This window comes from Tauraco erythrolophus, chromosome Z (genome assembly GCF_009769465.1).
Source record: "Tauraco erythrolophus isolate bTauEry1 chromosome Z, bTauEry1.pri, whole genome shotgun sequence".
Taxonomy (NCBI): Eukaryota; Metazoa; Chordata; class Aves; order Musophagiformes; family Musophagidae; genus Tauraco; species Tauraco erythrolophus.
Window position 1 is genome coordinate 18,191,926 of NC_141496.1, and position 26,141 is coordinate 18,218,066.

At 42.6% G+C, this 26,141-nt stretch overlaps 2 protein-coding genes across 5 annotated transcripts in view; one reads left to right on the forward strand and one right to left on the reverse strand.

Annotated features, from left to right (window-relative positions):
• PAIP1 (poly(A) binding protein interacting protein 1) overlaps positions 1 to 12,055 on the reverse strand; it is a 36,931-nt gene extending 24,876 nt beyond the window's left edge. For 2 of the 3 annotated variants that reach the window (XM_086629558.1, XM_086629560.1), the window contains exons 1-2: positions 8,495 to 8,714; positions 7,092 to 7,273 (exon numbers count right to left, since the gene is read on the reverse strand). In XM_086629558.1, the coding sequence (XP_086485684.1) occupies positions 7,092 to 7,273; positions 8,495 to 8,714 (402 nt within the window). Of the gene's footprint in view, positions 1 to 7,091; positions 7,274 to 8,494; positions 8,715 to 10,783; positions 10,901 to 11,979 lie in introns of those variants that run through there. The other variant, XM_086629561.1, reaches the window with a different exon arrangement.
• Positions 12,056 to 13,549: 1,494 nt separating this feature from the next.
• NNT (nicotinamide nucleotide transhydrogenase) overlaps positions 13,550 to 26,141 on the forward strand; it is a 50,409-nt gene continuing 37,817 nt past the window's right edge. Inside the window, exons 1-6 of one of the 2 annotated variants that reach the window (XM_086628711.1) lie at positions 13,550 to 13,724; positions 16,405 to 16,431; positions 20,387 to 20,616; positions 21,751 to 21,968; positions 23,446 to 23,533; positions 24,194 to 24,282. In XM_086628711.1, the coding sequence (XP_086484837.1) occupies positions 13,577 to 13,724; positions 16,405 to 16,431; positions 20,387 to 20,616; positions 21,751 to 21,968; positions 23,446 to 23,533; positions 24,194 to 24,282 (800 nt within the window). In that variant the 5' untranslated portion in view covers positions 13,550 to 13,576. Of the gene's footprint in view, positions 13,728 to 16,404; positions 16,432 to 20,386; positions 20,617 to 21,750; positions 21,969 to 23,445; positions 23,534 to 24,193; positions 24,283 to 26,141 lie in introns of both variants that reach the window. The other variant, XM_086628710.1, reaches the window with a different exon arrangement.

Consider the following 26,141-nt stretch of genomic DNA (forward strand, 5'->3'; position numbering starts at 1 on the left):
AGCATCTGATAGAAGACTTTAGAAGTGCAAGCAGAAGCCTGAAGAGGGACTGCTAAAGAAATGACTGAGAATTAGTGATTCAAGATGTAAGGAAAACATGCAGAATATTGAAATTCCTGACTGATGTACTATTTAACAAGAAAAAGGTTTAAAATATTATCTACTGTAATGAAAAATTGAGCTAAAAATGATAAAATACTTTTTCTTTACTTATTGGACATGAATACACTGATAAAGTTTATAATTACATTCTTTGTCTCCTCACAACCCCTTCCTTGATGAGGGGATATTGTTTACTTTCTGACTTCAAAATGCCTCAGTCTCTGCTCTACTGTGAAGCAACAGTGGGTCTGTGAAAGATTTTTATCTGGATATGAACTGTGAAGAAAGGCAGATATACACTGCTGCAAATACTGACATTAATTTCATGACTTGTGAAGAACATGGGCAAAAAAATCAGATTTCCCAAAATTCTTCAAAGACCCATGCCATAAGGGTGTACAACTTAGGCTAATGGAGGACATATCAATATAACAAAGGAAAAACTAGAAAGACTTCCTCTGATGTTTAATTAAGCAGAGTATTTGCCCAGTGAATAATAATAAAGACAAAGTTACTTAATTGTCCTGGTTTCAGCTAGGATAGAGCTAGTTTTCTTCTTAGTAGCTAGAATAGTGCTGTGTTTTGGATTTTATATGGGATTTAGTATAAGAAGAATGCTGGTAATACACCGTTGGTTTTATTTGCTAAGAAATCAAGGACTTTTCAACTTCCCATGTTTTGCTAGTTTGTTAGAAGCTGGGAGGGAGCACAACCCATGAAAATGGGCAAACAGGGTATTTCATACCATGGAATGTTATTGCTCAGTATATAGATGCGGGTTGGCCAGACTCTCTCTCTGTCCCGGCTCTGCAGTTTCAGGATTCTCCTGCTCCAGGATCGCTAGGTGGGAACAGGCTGGGCATTGGTCAGCTGGTGGTGACCAAGTGCACTGTGTATCACTTGTTTGTATAGTCTATTTCTATTTTTTTATTATTATTATTTTAGAATTTATTTTATTTCAATTATTAAATTGCTCTCATCTCAACCCACGAGTCTCCTTCCCTTTACCCCTCCGATTCTCTTCCCCATTCCCCAGGGGTGGGGGGAGGGTGAGCAAGCGGCTGCATGGTGTTTGGTTGCTGGCTGGGGTCGAACCACAACGTTAATGTTGCCCATCAGAAATAGGAAAAAAATATGGGTTTACGGAAATGGTGGCAAATTGTTACTACTCGTAAGGACAAAGCCTTCAACAACCTGATCCGAGCTGGTTTGGCATTGAGCTGGGGACTGGAGTAGAGGAACTTCAGAGGTCCTTTCCAACCTAAAGTATTCTATGATTCTAAGGGTTTGGAGCTTATAAAGCCAAAGAATAAAGGCTAGCAGGCCTCTGTGCAACTTGCTCAATATTCTACTTCTCTAAAGGAAATAAGCTTTTACTAGGCAATTTCAAATAGCCCAGTAAAGTTCTGTACAATAAACAAATTGCTTTGTTCCACAGAACTATGACATTATTGTGCAACGACTGCAGCTTAATCACATACAGCTGAACTAGCATCTCTCCAAACAACCTGCTTGAAAACTCTCCAGCTAGGCTGCAGGGAATGCAATTCCTGTAGCTAGCAAAAGAAGCTGCTCTTTCTGATAGCCATCAGGTTGTTCTGAGATCCTCATTCAGCAGAGAGCAAAATATCTTCCTTTCATACTCATCTGATAAGAACTCAATCTTGGAAGAGAATGTCTTTGTTTTGGAAGGGACCCCACTACCATGTGGTATACTGATGTCCCTGTATTCGTACTCCTCTTCCTATTTTGTAATTAAGAGGCTAAACACAGAGGCTAAACTCTGTACCACATTCATCTACCTGAACTAAATAAGCAACTCCAAAGGCAGTCTGGGTTTCAGTAACTATGCAAAAGAATGGAACAAACGGGAGAGGAAAAGGAATAATTTAAACTTCATAATAACGTTGTATATTGCTAAATGACTAACACTTGATACTTTAAAAGCCAACTAAACGTAGCCCAGTAACTTCTAGACATAAACCACTCACATTCCTCACTGGCAGGTTTTAAGATTTAACAGAGAAGGCAGCACCACATACTGTACCAACTAAGGGAAAAGAAAGCAAATGCCTCTTGATCATTTTTAAACAGCAGTTGGCTAACAGGAGGCTGTAAGTTACGCATTAATTACAAACTTATAATTCAAAGCTAAGAAAGTCAACTAGAAATTTTCCATTAATTTCAATGATTTCTCAGTCAAGCCAACACTGTCTAATCTTTCTCCTTTATGTTTGGTAACTATAGGATGGATTATTCGCAAGAAAAGAGCCTCTCTTTTACTGTCAGTTCATAAGTTTAAAGACATAACAATGAAGAGTCTAAATAGGTACTAAAACGTCTCTGATTTACATAAATACTAGAAAGTCTACAGAAAAGGTCCAGGAATCAAGTCTGCTCTTGGGCTCTGTTTCTGTATATGTGCTAATCATCACTTTCTTGCATCAGCTAAGTATTCGCATTTCCACTTAGAAACTTGGTCACTTACAGTTCATTGTTGATTTGATTTCTCTTCAGATATCTTAGGAACAAGCTTTTTTCCCTGCAGGTTACAAGCACCCAACAAGTTTATAAAAAAGCTACTGCAAACTTAAGTGCTGTCCTGGTTTCAGCTACGACATAGCTTTTCCTTTTAGCAGCTAGAAGAGCTCTGTGTTTTGGATTTAGTGTGAGAAGACTGCTGATAGCGCACTGATGTTTACGGCTGGTAATGAGACAGTCGGGACCTTTCGGCTTTACATGTTTTTGCCAGCGTGCAGGAGCACAACAGGCTGGGGGGGAGCAAGGCTGGGACAAAGGGTCCACAACTCCCGTTATGATTTGAATTTAGGCTTAGGATTGAGGGCCAAATTGGCCAATGGAGTATTACATATCATGCAGGGTCATGTTGCATATATAAAATCACCTGTCCATGCTGTATGATATGTGACACCCTCATGCTTGGCTAAATGTATAAAACAAACACTGAGGCTGCTTAGTCTCCTTCTGGAAAGTCATAGAATCATAGAATGGTATGGGTTAGAAGGGATCTCAAAGATCATCTAGTTCCAACCCCCCTGCCATGGGCAGGGAAACCCTCCACTACACCAGGTTGCCCAAAGCCTCATCCAACCCGGCCTTGAACACTTCCAGGGATGGGGCATCTACAACTTCTCTGGGCAACCCGTTCCAGTGCCTCACCACCCTCCAAGTAAGGAATTTCTTCCTTATATCTCATCTAAATCTGTCCTCTTTCAGTTTAAATCCATTGCCCCTTGTCCTATCACTACACGCCCTTGTAAAAAGTCCCTCTCCAGCTTTCCTGTAGGCCCCCTTTAGGTACTGGAAAGCTGCTATAAGATCACCCTGGAGCCTTCTCTTCTCCAGGCTGAACAACCCCAACTCTCTCAGCCTGTCTTCATAGGAGAGGTGTTCCAGCCCTCGGATCATCTTCATGGCCCTCCTCTGGACCTGCTCCAGTAGCTCCATATCCTTCTTGTGCTGGGGACTCCAGAGCTGAATGCAGTATTCCAGGTGGGGTAGAGTCCACTCAGGCAGTTTTTTTTCTTTCCCCTCAAGTCACTGAGGGGAAAGAAAAAAAAAAACAAAACCAAGGATTCTACCCAAGATAATACAAAACACACTCCTAAAACTATGAAGTGAGAACACCATTACATCCTTCTGATGGAGTGATGGTCACATTATTTTCATACATCCATGCCAGAAAATAAGTCTGATGTTTCCACTGGCAATCCAAACCTAAATTGAGTCACCAATTCTACTGCAGACATCCACAACTTCCGATGGGATGGACAGCTGTATGCAAACAGAGAATGCCACAGAGGTCTTTCTTCCCTTAAGTCCTGGTAAAGTTTTTCTGAAAATTCTAGTATGCCTTGTATGCTGTACCCCTTAAACTATCTTCACAGGTAACTGATAGTTTTGAGTATCAGAACTAACTGGAAATTAACTAATCTAATCAAATGTTATATGGACACACATAGTAATTACAACAATGTTCAATCAAACAAGAAATCAACACTTAATTTCTAAACCAATAAATGCTTAATAGCAAAAGCACTGTGTATTTTACCAGAGAAATGTGAGTTTTCAGACTTAAAAATTCCAGGGAACATTCTAAATAAAAGTTAAAATGTATTAATTTTAAGTCAGAAAACCAGAAGTTTCTCAAAACTTTGTTTTCATTCAAATTTTAAAACTCATGGTCAAAATCTGTGTAATAGTAAAGTGTACTAAATTTCTAATTTTTCACAGAATCACAGCACGGTTTGGGTTGGAAGGCACCTCAAAGATCATCATGTAGTTCCAACCCCCCTGCCATGGGCAGGGAAACCCTCCACTACATCGGGTTGCTCAAAGCCTCATCCAGCCTGGCCTTGAACACTTCCAGCGACGGGGCAGCCACAACTTCTTTGGGCAGCCTGTTCCAGTGTCTCACCACTCTCAATGGAAAAAATTTCTTTTATTGCAAGTGAACCCAGTTTATGGAATTAATTCAGTCATTAAAGCAAAAAAAAAAACCACCCAACTTTGTAATAGTGAAGGACCAAAGTATGAAACATCACTATTCTATGCCTAGTATATTCTGCCACATACCTCCAAACAAATGTCCTAGGTTTTGCTGGCATTTTAACAGGTGTTTTTATTAATAGATAAGTCACTTATATTCATAGTATATTCCCACAACATAGCAACCAGGAACGCCCACATGCTTGTGTGTTTTTGCAAAACAGCTGAAAAGCAACATTGCTGGCCTCAAAACTTTGTAATTATAACTATGCATTATGTATACCATTCCAAATGGCATTTTTTTTGATCTTGAAACTGAAATGCTTTATTTATAGAAAACACATAACATGTACTGGGGAAAAGTAGTTATTTTTCCCCTAGATTATCCATTCACTGAAGGATGTTTGTGTTGGCACTTGTATATTGGCTATGGGCTTCTATTATCCAGGACAGTAACTCTATTCATTAAGCTGGCAAAGCTGGTAATGTTAAGCTAACATCAATTTTAGCTTGGAAAAGACTTTGAAACACCAAACCACCATATTTAGCATTCAAATCAAGCATTTTTCTGTAAGTTTTTCAAAATCTATTTCTTTTAGTAAAATTGTTTTTTATCACTAGATTTTATTCATGTAAGTAATAGTACCCACATATATATTATCAGAGTTTGGCTGCTTGCATAACAAAAGGATATTCCAAGAATTCACAAAGATCTTCCCTCTAGCAGAATTACTGAAGCAGCAATGCAGAAGCCAATGGAGTAAAAAATAAGAACTACCAACTTTTAGTACCTGATGCATCTACTGCACCCAAAGAGTTGCGGTCAACAGCTTGACATTCAAGTGGAGACCAGTGACAAGTGGTGTTCCTCAGGAGTCAGTATTGGGGCCAGTGCTATTTAACATCTTTGTCCGTGACATGTAGAGTGGGATCGAGTGCACCCTCAGCAAGTTTGCTGACGACCCCAAGTTGTGTGGTGTTGTGGACACACTGGAGGGAAGGGATGCCATCCAGAGGGACCTTGAGAGGCTGGAGAGGTGGGCCTGTGAGAACCTCATGAAGTTCAACAAGGCCAAGTGCAAGGTCCTGCACATAGGTCGGGGCAATCCCAAGCACAAGTACAGGCTGGGCGGAGAATGGATTGAGAACAGCCCTGAGTAGAAGGACTTGGGGGTGCTGGTGGATGAGAAGCTCAACATGAGCCGGCAATGTGTGCTGGCAGCCCAGAAAGCCAACTGTGTCCTGGGGTGCATCAAAAGGAGTGTGGCCAGCAGGTCGAGGGAGGTGATTCTGCCCCTCTACTCTGCTCTCGTGAAACCCCACCTGGAATACTGCATTCAGCTCTGGGGACCCCAACATAAGAAGGACATGGAGCTGCTTTAGCAGGTCCAGAGGCAGGCCACAAAGGTGATCTGAGGGCTGGAGCACCTCTCCTCTGAGAAGTGGCTAAGAGAGTTGGGACTGTTCAGCCTGGAGAAGAGAAGGCTCCCGGGAGACCTTCCAGTAGCCTTCCAGTACCTAAAGGGGATCTACAGGAAAGCTGGAGAGGGACTTTTTGCCAGGGCATGTTGTGATGGGACAAGGGGCAATGGATTTAAACTGAAAGAGGGTAGATTTCCATTAGATCTAAGGAAAAAATTCTTCACTCTGAGGGTGGTGAAACACTGGAACGGGTTGCCCAGATAAGTCGTGGGTATCCCATCCCTGGAAATGTTCAAGGCTAGGTTGCATGAGGCTTTGAGCAATGTGATCTAGTGGAAGGTGTCCCTGCCCATGGCAGGGGGGGTTGGAACTAGATGATCTTTAAGGTCCCTTCCAACCTAAACCATTCTACAATTAATCTGAGATCACCCTCAGTCTGACTGCAAGCATATTTTTTATTAGGTATGCAGGTATGTAACTGCTAGGAATGAGCCTAACCCTACTTCTTTGCCTTTTGGTGATACAATACCACCGAAGGAATTAAAAGACACATAGAATCACACGATGGTGCACCGAGTCAGGCAGTCACAGCCAAACATACCAATGGCACAGTAAATTTAGGAAAGGTAAAGCCTGTGCTCAGAAAAGCTAAAGTTCTAGCTGTCTCCCACTCTTGCTTCAAAAACCTTTGAAATCTGTGTGAAAGTGTGGCTAAGCCTTTACTTAAAACACAGTGCAGATGTAACTACAACAGAGACGGTCACCAAAAAGACAGCTTAGTCTGATGTTGAGTGTAATCACTGCTTGGCGTAATAAACAGGGAACACGGTTATCTGCAGTAAGCTTTCACAAAATATCCCATGCTAAAGGCTCTTATGTACAGCATGATATTCACTCATTATCACTTAATTCTGACCGTGACTCTGGAGGTTATCATCAGAATTTTTGTTATGTCTTCAGCAAATGCAGCATTGAAGTTATCTGATACACAAGGCCTCGAGAAAACATTGTTAATTTGAATATAAGCAAATTGGCATAATAAGCAGATAAATACTCACTGTGAAGTTCTGATTGAAGTTGTGGCTGTATCCTGACGGATAAAACTCAGGTGCTTTAGCAGACAACTTTGATGTTACCACAGGAGCCACCGCCACCTGAGGTTCAGACATTTCTGGTCCAGAATCAGGAACTGAAACTTTATCTTGTGATCCAGATGGAATTCCCGTCTGTTGCAGGTGTTCTGGAAAGTTTTGTTAACAGCTTTTCTTAGAAATCACTAATCTAGTATGTATTCACACAGAGTACATACAAAATACATATCTTTTTTGTCTTTAAATATACTTTTGTTAATTACACATTGGTTTTATTGTTTTTCTTAAATACGGATAAAGTTTTCACTTTAGCAAACTCTAGATGTCTTTCTACACAACAGAAAAGAAACACCATGTGAAGGTGATTAAAAAAAAAGAGATGGAAAGAAAAAAAGGAAAAAAAGAGCTCTCTCCTCTCCCATGAAAACATGTTTTCTAAAAGAGCTAACCTGAGAAACTAGTACATCTGTTTATGTATGCTTGCTCTTCTAGGTTCTTCATAGTTTTCAGATATAAATGCCAGACTTTGAAGGTCAATACATGGAAGACACCACTAATTTTTAAGAAACTGTTCTTAAACATAATCCTTAAGGACACTTAGCTGTTGTTCTCATACACCATTTGCCAAAAAATCCAATGAAACTGTTTTAAACCTATATTTTTCACATTTTCCAAAAGTATCTTTATAGATTAGCTCCTAGGTTTACTGAAAACAGAACCTGATACCTGCCTGAAAAAGCTAACCAACAAACAATGCTTTGTGTTACTGTTGGGCTGGGTTTAATTTCTGGCAAACCATTAGGCTGGAGTCAAAGAGCCTTTCAGTAAGAGGCAGGCCGAGAACACCTGTGGTCAGATTAACAGATGGATAAAACGCACACACAGACGTGGGGGCGCAGAAAGCGGGGTGATGCTGAGAGAGGTGGTGTGAGCAGCTGCGATACAACATCGCACCTTTACCTGGGCACAGGCCCACAGCCCAAAAACTGCTCTTCTGAGGAAAGGTGCAAGTGCCCCTCCGAAGCTCATCTCGGCTGCGCCGAGAGGAGCCAGGCGGGTGCTCGGGGTGCGCGCCGCGCTGACCCCCAGGCCCCAGTGACCTCTCAGACCCTGGATGCGGGGGTGCGAGAAAGGACGCGTCCTCGTGGCCACGCCGGAGGGGCGTGGGGGGGAAACCCCACGGCTCCGGTCTCAGTACGACGGCGAAGGGGGCAGGGAAGGATTCAGGGCGATAAACGAAGCAGGACGAGAGCGGTGCGCGCCCATGAGCAAAGCGGGGCTGGCTTCCCGGCACTGCTCCCCGGCGCTTTAAACGCCGGGGGCCTCCGGAGGGGCGAGGGGGGGGGGTGCCGCCGCGCAGCGGCCAGTACCTGCGTTTCCGGTGCCCAGCGGCGCCGTCTTCGGAGGCCGCAATGGTTCCTGCTGCGGGAGGAGGCCGCCCGTTTGGTGCCGCTGCTCCTCAGCCGGGCCCGAGCCATGGGAACCGCTGCCCCAAAGGCGGGCCCAGCCGCCGCTCTCCGACGCGCCCGGAGCGCCTCCTCGGCCGCGGCCCCGGCCGGCACCTGGAGCTCGGTCGAAACTCTCCGACATGCTCAGGCCGGCGTGGCTCAAGCGCTCGTAGGAGGGGGCGGGCGGCCGGCGCGCGGGGAGGCTGGTGCGCGGGGCCCAGCACGGGAACCTGGCGGCCGCGGCCCGAGCCCTTCACTTTCGGTTTCACCCCCCCCGCACCTCCGCGATGGTCGCGTCGCGGCCCGGCTGACAGCGCCCCCTGGCGGCTCGGCCGCGCCCATCGCCATAGCAACCCCGGGCCGGGAGCGGGGACGCGGCGGCCTCGCCGCGCCGGGGGAGGCAGCGCCGCCCCGCCCCGCCCCGCCCTGACTCCGGCGGGGTGTCGTGTCGGCCAGCGCTGCCGCCGGCGGAACGGCCGCCATGGGGTGACGGCGCTCGGCCCGGTTTCGGGCCGCGTTGCCAACCTCACGCATTCAGAATTGATGAGTCAGCATCGCCCCCCCCTCCCCCCGCCCCCCCAGCACGGGATCGATTTCCAGCAACCAACCGCCGTGGGGCCGGTTCTGGGGTCTCGGGACGTACCGAGCCGCACCGTCCCCAAAACCCACGAAAGCCCAGAAACGGCATTTTCCAAAGGCTCTTGTAATTGCTTCCCTACAGGCACAAGCAGCGAGAAGTGACTCCAAGAGGACCAAAACTACAGCTATACTTAGTGGACCTGTAGCTACAGGCGCACCACGCTACGCTGCACACATACAGCTGTTTCCACACAAAAGGGGGTTCTGTGGAAAAGCTGCAGGTTAAATTCTAAATTTAAGCCAATACAGTTAAGCCTCCAAAGTGACAATATTATTGGACTGTTAGGGCTTTTTCATGTAAACGGGTTTGTTCAGAATAATGTATTTTCATGCATAATTTATGCATGACGTGACAGCAAACGCACCTCCGAATTAATTTTTAAAGCCTTCTGTGCCAACGGGAACAAACTGAAGGGGACTGTCCACGTAATGCGTTCTGCTAACATTATCGCACGCACAACTTAACTCCCCTGTTCTTGTTCAATTTCAGTCCAGAGTCTTGCTCTACTCGCATTCCGAACTCCAGATCCCAATCTGCTCTCAAGATGAGGAAGGTAACTCCAACCCTCCACTGACCCTGCTGGTAGTGTTTGTATTGTGTCTCCCGGATCGGCCTGGCCCGCCCTGGCCTTGCCACCTGTGCCTTCCCCAGGCAAAGTCAAAGGCTTCTGTGGTGTCCAGTCAAACTCTGTTCTCCGCTCAGGAGGGGATGAAAAACACCCAAGTGTATATGCAACATTATTAAAAAAATTGGAATAGCACTGTCCTGTGTTTAAAAAAAAAAATCCAACTGTATTGTGAAATGGTGCCTTGGAAGTTATGTTCCTAATACATTTTACCATTTTTAATTATTATTGGAGAGGGTAGGGCGTAAACATTTTTTTTACTTCCCCAAGGCGTGAATTGGACTGATTTTTGGTGAGAGGCAAAGTTGGCCAGACAGTAAAGGTGACACAGTTAAAATTAATCAGGCTCATGGGAAAACCGTTCCTAGGCAACCCTTACTGAACGTGAAGACTGGTAAACTAACAGATCTATACTCTGCAACTGAAATGGGAGCAAATGTAGATTTTGACGAGTCTTCAAAAAAATGAGAAAAATTCTCTTGTGTAAACGGTTGTCAAAACTAGATTTAAGCAGTATTACCAAACCTTTAAAGATCACAAATCAGCTACTAAAATGATATTAAAAATATGCAGCGTTCTTGTGCTCTTTCAGTTCCAGTTTTAAAGCCTGTACTGTAACCTCTGGTCACATCCGTAAACTTTACCTTACCAGGAGAAGAATGAAAAGCTCACATTAATGTGAAAAAGGAAGTTGAGATTCTCCATCACTGGTCTCAGGATCCTGAGGCTTTAAGACAATCATCATTATATACTGCCATCACTTTTTAATATGCCAGTCTTTCAAGAAAGATCATTCTTTAAGTTATACACCTATGAGGAATTAAATGCGTCAGGTTATCATTATTGAACCAGATAACTTTTCACCCTTGGTCATAAATGAGAATTCTTTTCACTTAGCAGACGTTCTATATTATCTTAATTTAATGACTGTGTGGCAACTACTTACCGTTTAGAGTGGAATGTGATCCCAGATCCATCTTTTTCTTACAGATGCACTACTGAAGTTTGCATGAGAGCAGACGTGCTTGGTTGGGAACCCAATTTCTCTTCCCCAATCCAGATACTTAAAACAAAATAAAACAGAATATTTCAGGCAGTTAAATCCAAAATTACAATCCTCAAGTGCTACCTACAATAGACCTCTTTAAACAATGCCTAAAATTCTCCTTAAAATGTTTTGTCCCACATAGCTAAAGCCCTGTCAATTACTTCAATCCTCCTAGACTAAGCAGCAGAAAAGACATATCCTAAACACCCAATGTCTGGATTAAAACTTTCACCAAACATAGTTATGACCCGTTATAAATATCTACGAGAGGAGTTACCTGCTTTGTCCTAAGCATGCTAACAGTCTAAAACTTAATTTAGAAGCAACGCTGCACACACGGGCAGTGCCTGCTGCAGAGAAACCACAAACTGCAACTGTGTCGCTATTCAGAACACCAGCGTTTTACACGTTTTCTTTTTCTTTTCATGCTGACAATGTATTTCTACTTAGAACCAGCTCTCTCCATTTTTCTAGTTTTTAAAACTAAGTATATTATTAATAATTGGAATTACACGGATCCCTATCACACTGATGAGGCGTGTTGTTGCACTAGTCAATGGTTACTGAGCCCCAAACATAAAGCACATATATTAGCACATAAGCCCTACATGGAATCTTTCCCATAAATTCTTTAAAAGCACGGTAGTCTCCTGAACATCTAGTAGCAGGGTATCCTATTAATTTATCTCAAGAGACTCATGTTTCCAGTGCTTCACTTCACTCCCAGTCGTAATTCGTCACTTGTGAGACTGGAAGCTATGTCACACCTCTGCAACACGTTCCGCACGAACAGTTACAGAGACGCAAATGAATTAAAAAAAAAAAAAAAAAAGCCTAACTCCTACCCAGAAACCACGGATCACGCGAAGTAGGACAACACGTACGGGAACAGGCCACCCGGCAAGCTGCCCTGGGTAAACTGTCTCTTTCAGAGCGCGCCCTCTTCACCGGTTCGCGCGCTACTTCTGCCAGAGCTCCCCTTTTTTCCGCCATCCTCCCGCACCGCATCCACCGCGCTAAGCCCGAGACACGCACCAGACCACCGCTTTATTACGCGTTTCAAGAAACAACGACGGTAAGAAAGAAGATACCACCTATGCGCCGTGGCGCTCGTCCACGTGCAACAGCCGCCACGCTTCGGGAAGCCTCTTCGCCAGTCGCCTGCCTCGACCTTCGCCTCCTCGCCCCGCGCACCGGCGGCCTGTCACGGCGGAGGGGCCGGCGGCTGACCGCGCCTGCCCGCTACACCAGCGCCCGAAACCGGGAGGACTCCCTCAACGGCTGCGACGACCTCAGCCCTGACAGAGGCAGCCCAGCTTCCCCCGGGAAACCCCTCCGCACCGGGCACGGGGCAGGACCGGCGCGCGCAGCGTCCCCCGCGGCAGCCGCCCGGCCGCCCCTCAGCCGCGCGCAGGCGCCCCGGGCGCGAGCACCGGCTGCTCGCGGGTGCCACGTGACAGACGCCCCCCCCACCCGCCGCCCCCTTCCAGCTCGCGGACGAGGTCGCCGCGTGACGTCACACTCCGACCTCCGCGGTCTCCTCACTCCTTCCGGGTTGGCGGGCGGGTCCGTCCCGCCTCCCGTCCCGTCCCGCCTCCCGCCTCCCGCCCCGCCCCGCCCCGGGAGTGCTGCGCCGCCCCGCGTCGCCCCAAGGTCGGTCAGTGCCGCGGCGAGCCGGCGCTGGCGGCGCGGCTGCAGGGTGCGGCGCTCTGCGGTGTGGTGGGCCGGGCTGGGGGCGGAGGGAGGGGGGGGGGGGGTCGGAGGTGCGCGGGGCTGGGGGCGGCAGCGGCGGCACCTCCGCGTTCTCCCGCCGCGGATGGGGAGAAGGCTGCGGTGTCCCGCTCTCGCAGAGCCCGAGAGCGGCGGGAAGGAAGGGCGGGCGGGAGGAAGGACGTGTGGAGAAAGCAGGTGGCGCGGGAAGGGGCGCTCGGGAGCGCTCCCAGGCGAGGGGCGGGGAGGCGGCGGCCGCGGGGTTCCCCCTGGGCGGGCGCGGCCGCTGTGGCGGCGGAGGGCGAGCAGCCTTCCCAAGGTCAGTCGGTGGCCGCGGGCTATAAATAGCGAGGGGAACGAAACGGGGCGGCTGCCTTGTGTGCCGGGCCAGCGGGGAGCGGGAGAGGAACGGGACGACACGTTAGTGCGCGGCGGCGGCGGGATTTCGGGCGAAGAGCCTTTCCCTCCGCCGGCGGGCAGTAGCCACCTGCTAGCGAGGGCAGCTTGGCTCCTCTGCTCGCTCCGCGGTGCCCCGCTTGTCCCACTCCGGGTGCCTGCTTCGAAATGTTTCCTGAGCGCCTGCGAGCTGCTGTCTCCCGCAGAGTAACTGCTTTGGGAGCTCTTGCAGGGATTTGGATTTTTGTCTGGTTCCGTGAGGTGCAGGAGTGTCAGAGCGATGGTGTAAAGAGGATACGATACGTTCTTGAGTCACAGAAATACGATCTCCAGGTCAGCTTGTAATGTCAGTCCTCCCGTGGGCTTACTACTGTAGTTTGGTAGTTGTCTTAGTTCTGAAAAAATTTGATTTCTGGCTGAAAAGAAAAGCTGGGGAGAAACGATCATCTTATGGCTGCTGGCAGTCGACCAGCTGCTGAGTTTACATACCTTCTGTCTAGTGTCATTAATACTTCTTGCTTTGTTTTTGCATGTGCAGCAGGGATTCCATACGTGACAACGAGTCTGCGGTGAGGTCTGGGTGAAATGGCGAGCCTTCTGCGTATTGCTGTTAGCGGGTGCTCAACGCCTGTTTTTGGCAATGTGTTACCACCTAAGGTGCATTCTGCAAAGATGCCGTGTTTGCGAATGTTTAGAACCCACCAGATGCTCAAGTCTCAGGCAGCTCCAAAGCCAGGTAAATTGATTAAACTATTGCAAATAATCTTTTATTTTGAAACAAGAGGATACCTTGAATTTCCTTTCCAGATATGCATTAGTACAGGAAAGACTTAAAATGAAAAGAACACGTCATGTCAGCAGCTTACTTGAGTCAGTCAGTTTCAGTACGTTTTTAAGCTGGTTTTAAAGGGCTTATGCAGAAGGTGTTTGTGTTTATTATGAATACTTTGGATCCAAATAGTTTTTAAGGGTAAGTGATCAGAGCTCCTGCTGGCACTTAATTTTGTTTGGGGGAAGTATTTAAACACATGCTGTTCTTAGTTAAAAGCCTGAGTTCCCCGTGAGTTTTGGTAGTTCCACTCTTTGTGTGCAGGGGAAGATACAGCTCTCACAAAGACAGCGTCTGCAAGCATGACTATATGTGGATGTAATTATCCCATCTAAAAAATCCCGTAACTTTGTTGCGGAAACTCTTTATATTGTACCATCTTGAAGAGCTTTTGATCTGTATCTTCGTATGTAGGGTTTGTTAGTATATTTGCACTAATTCCATTTTAATGCAAATAGTGGGCAGGTTCAGGTATTTTCAGGGAAAAAAAAAAAAGGAGGAGGGAATGAGGGCATCCCTGGTTACAATTTATGATGTGAACCTGCCGTATGAAAATCAGAACTGAAGTTTTTTTTCTCTGTCCTATGCTGTGCATAGCCTGACAGCTGGAAGACTGAAGAATATGTAAAACTGGTTGAATGATGTTTTTTTGCTCATTATCCTGAATGGGTCGTGTCTCCCTGGGAGAATGTAGAGACTCTGCTTCAGTGCAGATCTAGGGTCTTCTCTGTCTGTGGCAGAATAATGTGTAGAGTTAGACTGATGGTACACATGATGCTGGGTGCTTCCAAATGTGCACAGTGGGTAACTGAATTAGATATTTTGGAGTATTAGAAAAGTAGTGCTGTTTGTGGACAGAACTGTCTGGTAGTGAAAACACAGGACATAAGATTAGACTGCATAACTCAGAGAAGCCTTTGTTGCATTAAATTTCTGGCAATATTAACAGTGGCTGGTGCTTTTTGGGATCCTTCAAAATCGATCACCAAGTGTTTTGGAGCTTCTGAAGAAATGTGAGGGCTCCTGGTAATCTGAATTGCAGGAGTTTTTACTGGGGTTGTATAGGGAAACCTGAATGTCTTTGCTCTGACTGACCACCCTGGGATCTGAGGTATATCAGAACTGATCAGGTAATAGTTTTGCCATCCCCTGAATTTGTGATGCTCCAAAGTTTTTTTGTTTTCCATAAAAAGTATCGAAAAGAAAGAGACATCAGTCTGCCTTGATATGGCAAATTGTCTCTTGGTTGGGAGTGTTCACCTGGGATGTAGGAAACTAGGTTAAAAGTTCTTTCTCAAATGTCCCAGGTAAGTGCCCTTGTTGTTGTTTGAGTTTGGAATCAATGTTTGTGTTGACCACAAATTTGATCATGAAACTGAAAGATCTCTTCAGTTTTACTGAAATGAGTATGCTCGTCTCTGTATGTGTGTGCATTTTCTTGTTTTTATGAATCGCTTTTTAGTAATTTTTCCACAAGGACAGAGAATTGTGGTTAGAGTCATGTGTTTCAGCATTTAGAGCTGTCCCTTCAGATCTGTCGAGTGGAAGCCTTTATTTAAGGATTAGTAGTACATGTGCAATGCAGTTATTTAATGCTGAGAATTTATAGTCTGATAAGTCTTTTGGTTGATAATTAAGCTGTCCTTATAGTTTACTTTGGTAACATGAGATTTGGCATTCGGCAGAGGACAAATCAAGGATAAAACAGCCATTGAATGACAAATTAGTAGAAGTATTGTTGCCTATTCATACTTTTTAAGTGCTCTCAAATAAAAATTTAACAGAGTCTAAAATAACTATATTTTATTCTTACTTCTAGAAATTATCTTTGATTACAGTGACACTTGATAAAACCACTATAATGCTAAGAAAAGTAAGTTTTCTGAAAAGACTAGTGTCAAAGTGCTTCTTCTTAAGCCTGTAGTTGTTATTTCTGTTGTCTCAGATTAGCTTTCATTTAGTCCAGGATATGTTACGTACAAGAATAACAGCTGCTTGAGGAGAGAAGAGATTTGGAGTCAGTTGAAAAGTGAACTCGGAGGATGGAGACTTTTCTTATTGCTATTTATTTTTGCTGCTGTTTTCTTTTGTTTGTTAGAAGCAAAGGGATTTTTAAACGGGAGTAAACAAGTATTCTTGCAACCTGTCTCAAATAGTTGCTAGCACCAGATGCTTCAGAAACAGGAGCAAAACTTTCCCAAGCTCTGGGAAAGATGCTTCTGGAGTGACTGACTCTGAGGTTTCCAGTACAGTTCCAGAGTGGTTTGTCCTATAGCTCTGTGACTTTTACCCCTCTCTATCTTGGAATTTGTAATATTCTCTTTTGTTTTGATGCTTCTTTCTTAAAATTTCCTGGTTTTCTTCTAAATTGTGCAGAACTTTAAACCTGTAACAGTTTGTTGTCAATTAATTCTCTGGATAAGCTGTACAGTATTTATAAACCATAGACATTCTCCTTTAATTTCCTTGGGTTTTTTCTATCTCCTTGGTTTTGTAAGAAGAGGGATTAGTTGTTTGTTTAATATTCTGTACCATTCTTCTTTTTTTTTCCTTTTCTTTTTGCCAACATCATATTGCTGTTCTTCGGAATATGTCCTCATCTTCAGAACAGGTGAGATGGTTTGTTTAAAGCTGCTATTAGCATAACTTAGAAATTAGGCAGGTTACGTATCCTGTTTTCCCATCCCAGAATGTGTGGCATGTAGTCAAAACTCTCTTTTCTCTAAGTCAGTCTTGATACTGCTTTGCTACAGACTATGTTCTGAAATCAGGTTGAGACAAAAACCTGTATTTTTCTCTGTTTCTCTACATACAATGTTCTGAGGTTTTTTTGATAGTTTTGTCTTAGGATCTTTGTTAAGCACTCAGTTTGTAGATGGAAGTTAAATGGAGAAAATTGTTTTTATAGTGATTTTTAATTATTGGATTTTAAAGCTGGAGATGTAGACTACCTACTTGCTTTGTTTACGTGATGTTTGAGACTGTGCTTTGACTATGTTCTCATTACCCATTTGAGATTTAAGTGGATGAGAAAGAGTAGCTTCTCACTGCTTTTCCTGAATTCTAATTTATTTACATTCCATCCTAAGATTCTAAGGCGTCTGAAATGTAATGGTTCTGCTTTTGATGGTGGTAGAATCCTTTTGGTGTTGATACTTTGTATCAAAAAAAGTACTGTCTCTGCCCTACGCAATGAACAACACGTTGAAAATCTTCATGTGATTCGAAAAAGTGCTCAGGGTATGTGTGTATTGGTGTGTTTTTGGAAAATGTTCTTGGTTAAGTAAGTTGCTTACTAAAACATACCCAAGGCAGTTCTTAAAGAGATTATCTCACATGGTGGCTTAGAAAGACAACTTGGAAGCTTCACACTCTCATGAGGTTTTGAATCCGTGGCAAGGATAACAGATGTGCTTTCTCAAAATAAAACCTGAATCCAGATCCTAACTGTATAATTCTAGATTTCTACCTTTCAAAACTAATGACTTCGATGAAATTGCTGAGTTTGACAAGCCAAATCTGTGTTCCTAGTATAGCTTCCTTCAAACATGGTGTTTATCATACCCTGTCCTGAAGTTTTAACATAGATCTTTGCTTTGCAGTTGTAGACATTTGCTCTGTTTTGGTGCCGAGTGATGTGGTAGCTCAGGGTAGTCTGCTTGAAAAATGTCCTATACCTGCTCGAGCTAAAGGCTGGCAAAGCGGCACTTGTTTACTTCTGTAGTCATTTGCTTCGGTATTCACCAGTTGCTGGAAGTTTGGCAGTGGGACAGAGGAGGAGAGGTGAGAGGTAAATGAGACTTGTTGAATGTTTATCTTGGGTTTGGTCTCCCAAAGCACTGGAGGAGGGCATAAGTCCTCAATATTGGTCTCTGATCAGTCTGCTTACTAAGTAAGGTGCAAATACTTTTTATCTGAAAGTTTGACCTGTTTTTATTGCATGCAAGATGTGACAACGTGAAAGAAAGAAATGAGGAAATGCATTTGACATGTAGAGAGTGCATATTCCTGTCCCATCCCTCCTAGCCATTTACTCTTCTACTCTGGTACCTCACATGAAAGTAAGTGGACAAAAGGAAATCAGAAGCATCAATTGTCATCTAAACTAAAAAAAAAATAATCTAAATTTTTTTGCTTGAGAAACATATAAGCTTTAGTCAAGTGTCTGTGTGCCTTTAAATTTGCAGTCATCCTTCTGTTCCCTGTATGCTATAATTTAGTCCTCCCTGCCTCCCTCCCTCCCTCTGCATTTGGGTGCTGCAAAAGCCTCCAAAAGGAAAAGAGAAGGTAGCACTGCAGTTCTTATTTTCTCAGTGTTTCCTGAAAAGCTTTTTACCTTCTACCCTAAAGCTACTTCCTTTCTGAAATTATGACTAGTCTCTGTTATTCTCACAAATTTCTATCTGCTAGGTTTCATTTCTGCTTTAAAAGACAAGAGAGCTCATTTCCACCGAGTTGGTTTAGTGAATGTCAGAAGCAGGACTTTATTGTGTAGTAATTGGAAAAGAGATGAGGAGAAAGTTGTCTTCAAATGACAGGAGTAACTGGTGTGAGTGACAGCAGCAGTTACCATAGTTTTCAGGTGGTTAGTGCTGCTGTGGTAGGGATGCCCTGAGTTGCACGGCGATGTTTAGATGTGGTGTGTGCTGAAGCAGCTCTTTGCAAAGCGTTGTTACTTTTGTGGGTCTGTTGTTTTGGACATGCATTCTCGCTCCCGTTGTGACTTTATGTTCCTTTAAAGCATGTTTTTCTGAATTCGTTTTTTTTGTTATGTAGTCTAAAGAATTTTAGATGTTTTCCAACATATAAAATATCAAAACACTTGTGTCTTCAAATTATTTGTTACCATTTATTAGTTTAATTTCAAAGAGAAAGCTAAAATTATAAAAAATAAAAGAGATCAGATAAAAGATATTCTAAAAATATTAGAAGTAATGCACTTCTTTGGTGATCTTTCATTCTGTTGTCTTGTTGGATGTCTTCGATCATTTTTTTTAATGAGTTAGAAGACTGACAAGTACAGGTAGATGTTTAAGTACTAGTCCTTAGCCACTCTGTATTGTATTTTTCAGAACATTATGAGTTGATAGTGTCTTGAAAGTTGTTAATCTAAAACATTTTCAGATGTTCAGCTTTAAGCTCCTTATAGTCCCTTATGGATGGATTTAGGTTTAAAAATATTAGTTCAGTTCCTCAAAGTTCTTATAGTGTGGTATGTTTTTGGCTTTATTTTGCTTGTTTCCATCTTAAAAACAAACAGGCAAAAAAGGTGAAAAGGAGACCTTCCTAAAATGTGCAACACATTACTGGTCTGGTACAATTTTTGTAGCACAATACATGGTATTGGTGGCCAAATTAAAAGCAGATTTGTTATTTAAAACAGGCCTTTCACCCTCCTTCTCCCCTATTTGTTTGGTTTGGTTTAGGGTTTTTTTGTGGTTTTTTTTGTTTGTTTTTTTTGTTTGTTTCTTTGTTTGTTTGTTTTCATGCTTGATCTTTAATATGAGTGACTGCTTAGGCTGCTGGAACGATATCTCATTAATATGTGTGTGATTCTTTCATATAAATGTCACAGTCCAGGTTTAAATTCTGGATAGACATAGTGAAATGGTGCAGAACTGGGCCTGCCTGCTGGATTGCATGCATGCTGTCTAGTACAACTGAAGCAATGTGGTAGTTTGATATATGATTATTCTGCTTGAGTCTGTGTATTTGTAAATGAATGTATGTAAACACTTCGTTGAAACAGAGAAGTTTAATGCTCAGATATTAGACTGGAAGCCCGCAAATTGTACATGAACGAAGTTAGATGTTTGTAATATGAAACCTTAAGCTAACACTGATAAATTGTGGCTTCAGCAGTTTCCTGGTGTTTAGCAGAGCTTTGAACAAGTTAAGACAAGGAGACAATATCAAAGAGAAGTATAATTGAACAAACTAGTAGATGGATATTCCATGATTCTTCAGCTACTCCTGGATTCACATTTTTTGTTTCTGTAGCAACTCTTAGAGTACCTTATCAATGTAGCTGTACCTTTCAATGTACTTTGTGATTGTAAGTTACATTCATTAATAGTGATCTGAGACAAATGTAATTTGATAGACTTTAAAAACATGTTCAGTTAAAATGCAGTTTAATTATTCAAGCTCGTTCGTTAATTTCTTCACAGTAAAGTTGAAGTGACTAGAGAGGGATTTAAGTTCTACTTACCTCAAGTAGAATGTGTTTTATCACCAGAACACTGTGTATTGTATAAATGACAATGCCTATTACACAATCTTTATAAATTCAGATAGGTATGACTGCACCAAACACTTGTTGCTGCTTGTGTGGCTGATTGTGCTGACCTGCTGATGCTTGAGAGAACAGGGATCTCTAGCAAAATGGTGTAATTTAAGGAAAGTAAACTACACTGCTCGACAATACTGCTCTGCGTCCTCTTCCCTCAGGAGGGACAGTTGCTGTGTGACACGTCTGCATGTGTCTGTACAACACCGAAGAGTGCCATTAGTATCAATTCATTATCTTTAGTGAACTAATGCTGTCTTACCTGCCACTCTTACAGGAATTCCTTATAAACAGCTGACTGTAGGTGTCCCCAAGGAGATATTTGAGAATGAGAAGAGAGTGGCTCTATCACCGGCTGGAGTTCAAGCCTTGGTTAAACAAGGCTTCAATGTTGTGGTGGAATCTGGTGCTGGAGAAGCTTCCAAATTTTCTGATGACCATTACAGAGAAGTTGGAGCAAAGATCCAGGGGACCAAGGAAGTCCTGGCTTCTGATTTGGTTGTCAAAGTAATTGCTTTATTAATGTATTTCCTATTATGTTCTTTTTGAATAAACGTATAGGTGATTTTTTCCTACTAGTCTGCTGAAAGTTCAGTAAGTAAGCTCCTTTAAATTAATATTTTCTGTTGTAAGTTCTGATTCAATTTTAGTCTGTTTTTTTTTTCATTTAATGGCTCAGGTGTGCACCTACAGTAAGAAACTCGTAAATGGTAACACTAAAATATTGAGGATGATTTCTTACCAAGTTCTTAACTACCTTGGAGGAGTTGTGTTTTCTAGAGCAGGATAGACTGGTTCTGGACTCTAATCAGGTGAGAACCTTGCTCTAGGAAACTTTCGCTCCAAAATTAGTAATATACAGCTGAAGCTACTCTTTCGAGAGAGTTGCTTGGAATTTTGAAGGAGCAAGTTTCTAACTTTTCTCAATTAGACGTCCTGCAATTCCACAGCAACAGTGTGTTTCAAAAGTATTTGAAATACTGATCTGGGAAGACCGCTAGAAGTGAAGTTACTTGAGAGGTGTTAGGTTGTGCAGAGTTCTGAAGGAAAAAAAGGCCTTAAACTTCATGTCGAGGCTTCCTTTAGCTGCTCTATTTGAAGTTATCCTGTCAGAATGGAATATAGAATTTCTGTGAGGTAGTTTGTGAACAACCCTTTTAAGTAGGTTTCTTTTTGAAGAAAAGTGAGAAACTCAAGTGGTACAGATCAAGATGAGTATCTGCTGGACTTCATGCTTGAAATGCTCTGTATGTAATGGTGCATTGCACCCTAATTAGTGATTCTTAGCCTGTAGAGCTTAATTGAGACATCTGTTCAGTAATCGTTTTGCTTAAAAATGTCAGGTTTTGGGGCAGCTGTCTGTCATAAAAGCCAGTAACTGCTGGTAGAAGCCATCAGATCTTTCTGAAGGTGTGTGCTATTGCTGCCCTGTCAGCAGTCTGCCTGGAGCTAATTCTCATATGTGGACTGCAGTTAAGAAGTGCAGTTACTCAGTTCAGTAGTGTAAATGGCCTTTGATAGACTTCCTTCTGTGTTTGCTTTGTGGATGGGAATGGACAGACTGCAGTCTGGGGGAAAGGAAGTAGAGTGTGTTCTGATTTATTTCCTCTGATTAATTTGGAAACTTCTTTCTTTCTTCAGGTGAGGGCTCCTACATTTAACTCGGCTCTAGGTGTTCATGAGGCAGATCTTTTTAAGACGGCGGCTACCCTGATAAGTTTTATTTACCCAGCACAAAATCCAGACCTCCTGAAAAAACTTGCAGAAAAAAGAACTACTGTCTTGGCTATGGATCAGGTTCCACGAGTCACCATTGCTCAGGGATATGATGCACTTAGCTCCATGGCCAACATTGCTGGGTATGAATCTTACTTGTTTTTTTTAAGTTTCCCCCCCCCCCATCTTGACTAAGTATAGCTGAATGAAAAGCTATGTGCTTTGGTATTAGGTATATCTAAAACAATTCTACACCTTTATTTTCATGCGGCTGTTTCAAGCAGGATGAAGCTGTTGGAGGTGCCAAACAACTTCAGTTTCTTATGGTCAGCTTTGTAGCAGATCAGAGAGAGGCTTTTAAAAAAATAAATACATAAACAAAATTGAAGGCAATTCTTCTAATTCCTGGACTGCTTTGTCTAGTGCCTTTTTGATCTGAACTAGATTGGAGCAAGCTCAAAGATATCCTTAAGACAGCCTGAACACAGATGATCTGTCATTGGGATCTGATGTTGGGGGCTAACTAACCCAAACAGCACTCAGTGTGAATGCAATTGCCATGGCAGATACAAACAAAAGATCACATACTCTCAAGACATCGGCATGCTTCGTGACTGGCATTGTACTTAATTAAAATGTTGTCATCAAGCTGACCTCTATTATTAGACTCTTTATTGCTTTTTAAATTTTTTTTTGACTTTTAACTTAGATGATGTCTGTGAGGCATAATAAGCTGTGGAAAAGGCTGCCAGATCTTGTGGACACCAGCAGTATACATCTGCATACATGTTTGGCTACTTCTCTGTGTTTTCGTTCTGTGTAATTTTACTAAAATATAGAAATTCATAATGTAATTAAAGGTATAAAATCTACAAGCTGTATTCCAAATTAGAACTAATTTTATGGCATACAGACCTCCATACGTTTCAGCTAGAGACAGGAAAAGGAATGAAACAGGACTGTTGAACCACAACACTGTTAGTAAAAATACAAAAAAATGTGCATTGTTATTAATAAAAGACATAATTACACATTAATCTTCATTTTCAGATAGCTCTACTTATGCTAACTTGGCGTCCAGCCACCCGTTCTTGGATGGCTGCAAAGCACATGGCAAAGAAGTAGCAAGGTTAAGCTCTTTGCCCTAAGCTGTATAGCTCTGCAGTTAGGGTCAGAGTATCTTTTCTGAATGTGTGCTTGCTTGTCTAAGTGAGCTTACTGCAAAATTACTCTGGATTTTGCAATTGCTTGCTCATGTTTCCTTCCCTAACAAGCCTCAGGTTACAGCCTTTGCAGGTGGCTTCAAAGACCAGAGTTAACTTTTGGCAAGTTATGCATTTATTGTTAAGGTCAAATTTTATTTGAGAGAGTGAATAGTTGTGGACATCCAGTATATTGCAGTCCAAAAATTATGTCTGAAAATGCACTCCATGATTTTTTTTTTTTTAAAAAGCAAGAAATACAAAGACTGACTATTAAAGTAGTGCTCAATAGTGAAATACTAAACTTGCTTTATTCTATGCATGCTATAGTCAAATGTTCATCCTTTTGATTGCTATTGTGAATGGAATTGTACTGAGCCTGGGAAAATACTGATATGTGTTCGTCCTTAATTGACAGTTACAAGGCTGTGGTACTGGCAGCAAATCACTTTGGTCGATTTTTCACGGGTCAGATCACAGCTGCTGGTAAAGTTCCTCCAGCAAAGGTATGTGCAGTTAAACAGATACTGTGACACAAGAATACGTGAGTTCCTAAGCGCAGCTAACTGCTGCTGAAACTCTGTTAAAAGGCTAATTCTAGAGACTTTAGAAATCCCTTTAGTTATTCCTGTACCAGTTTTTGTTCCCTACCTGTACTGTCATTTTTTGGGGGAATAATAGAATAATATAAGTTTTCTTCATTTTATTACATTAGACTAGCTATGCATGGATGGATTTATTTTTTTTCCTGATGGGGAAAGGCAAGGAAGCAGTAAAGAAAAGTCATAGATATTGGGATTTTTGATGCATTGAAGGCTGTGGTGGAAAAGATTGCTTGATTGGAATTGCAGGTGGGTTGGGTTGAAGAGAAATAAAAGCAGAATTAGGGAAGGAAAAAAAGAGAAGATAAATTAGGGATAAAACCTGCACTTAATTACATAAACTGTTAACTACAGTGGAGTTGGCTTTCAGATAAGGGAAGTTGCAAGTTACAGCTTTTAAACTGTTAGATATGTGGGGCACCTTCAGCAAAGTCATGCTGGCTTCTGTGTTCTAAGGTAACTTGTTTAAATGGCTGGTTAATGAGATGTATCTGCAGTTGTGAAAGCAGTACGATGATGCTAGTTTTAATTTATGCTCCAGGCATGATGATGGTATCGTTCTAGGTCTTGATCATTGGAGGAGGAGTTGCTGGCCTGGCTTCTGCGGGAGCAGCTAAATCGATGGGTGCAGTGGTTCGTGGATTTGATACTAGGTAGGTATGTGAAAATGGTAGTAGCAACCTGCAGTTATTTTAAGATTAAGTAGTTTGTGGCTGTAATGCAATGAAAGCACTGAATCACGATACTTTTCCTACCATTTTTTATTCCATCATTTTTCCTCCTTTTTTTTAATACCTCAAAACAACCAAATCTTCCAGAGAATCCTTCTCATTAAATAAATCAGAACTATATGAATAAAAAATCATTGCTTTATGAAAAGGAGAAAGTTAAGGCTTTTATCCAGAATGTCATGTCTCTGTTCTTCTTGGGGACACAGGGAAAGTATTAAAGAAATAATCTTTGTGACCTCATTTATAGCTTGCATTGATCCAAGTTCATAGGTACACACTTTCATTCATCTCTGCTCTCCTGATCCCAGAAAGACCAGCTAGAAGCTCTTTGGAGAGACACTTCTTTGAATCTGCTGAATGAGAGAAGGAGATCAAGTTATTTTACTTGTGAAACTCAAGATGAAAGAACAGAAACTGCAGCTGAAACTGCTTTAAATGCTGCTTTCTTATGGTCTTATGTTTGGACGGATTGTTTTGGCCCATAGCCATTTTTTAGAGCAATAGACTGAGAAAATTACTGAGCATAAACATTTTTCTTCTTATAGCTACAGGGACCACAAACTTGATGAAGTGTTTTCCTATTAAATGGCCTTCATTGTGTTAAATTTGTATGTACTTAATGCTGTATTTGCATTAAAATTACTTGTACATGTTTGTTTTTATGCAGATGTGGCATCTAGTGCTACTTAGGTGTGTCTAATATGAAAGAACAAAAATCAGTATCTCTCCAGATTTATGATGGGAAATACAGAAAAATTTTCGCTCTGGTTTGTTAGAAAAATCTGTACATGCCTTAAAGCAAACTGGAAAGTTTATTTTTCTTAAAAGCATAATCAAAATCTGTTTAAAACTTTTCAGATTTTTAAAATTCCCTTCTTAGAGAATCCTGTATACTTTTTATCTTGGTGTACAAGAATGCTTGTGTTGAATCCTCTGCGTTTTACCTAGCACTGAAATTTAGTCTCATTATTAACTGTGATATCAAGTGATGTAAAATACATTACAGATATACAGGACAACTGTAAGAAAATCCCCCAAAACTGACCCTCCCCTGCCCCCAGCCAATTTTCCCTGTGAAAATAGGACTTACTGGTATTGTCCATTTCACAGATTAAAGACAGGAGTACAGGTCGTGTATTTATCACCTATCTTAGGCATCTAAGTTTGGGCTGTAGATTTACCTACTCGTGACAAGAGAAATCAGTGGGCAGTGTTAGCCAACAGTTAAGCTCCCAGCTTTGAGACTTTTCTTGGAGTAACTCTGCTGACTATACAGGAAACCATAGGCCGCCTTCATTCCTTATCCAAGTATCTTCGTTAGGGACCTAAAATTAGTAATGTAATTCCTTTTTCCACTAAATACAGTAAGTTGAGGACTTTAGTAATAGTCTCCTTAATCGTGGAATAAGCTTTATGTCTGAAGAAGACTACCACTATAAGGACCAGGAAAGCTGTGGTGGATTTTGAAAGTAGTGGTTGTTTCCTTGTCGTGGTTCAGCCCAGCTGGCAGCTAAGCCACCACTGAGCCGCTCGCTCCTGGTGAAGAAAAGAAAAATGTAAGGAAAGACCTGAGGGCTGAGATAAGAACGGGGTGGGAGGGGGGGGGGTGGGGGGGGAAGATTTACCAACCATGGCCCCAGGCAAACCAGGCTTGGTTTGGGAACAGATCCATTTAATTCATTAACAGCTACTCAAGAGGATAATGAGAAACAAAGCCAGATCTTAAAAACACCTTCCCCTCCCACCTCCCTTTCTGCCAGGTCTACCTCCTCTGCCCCGGA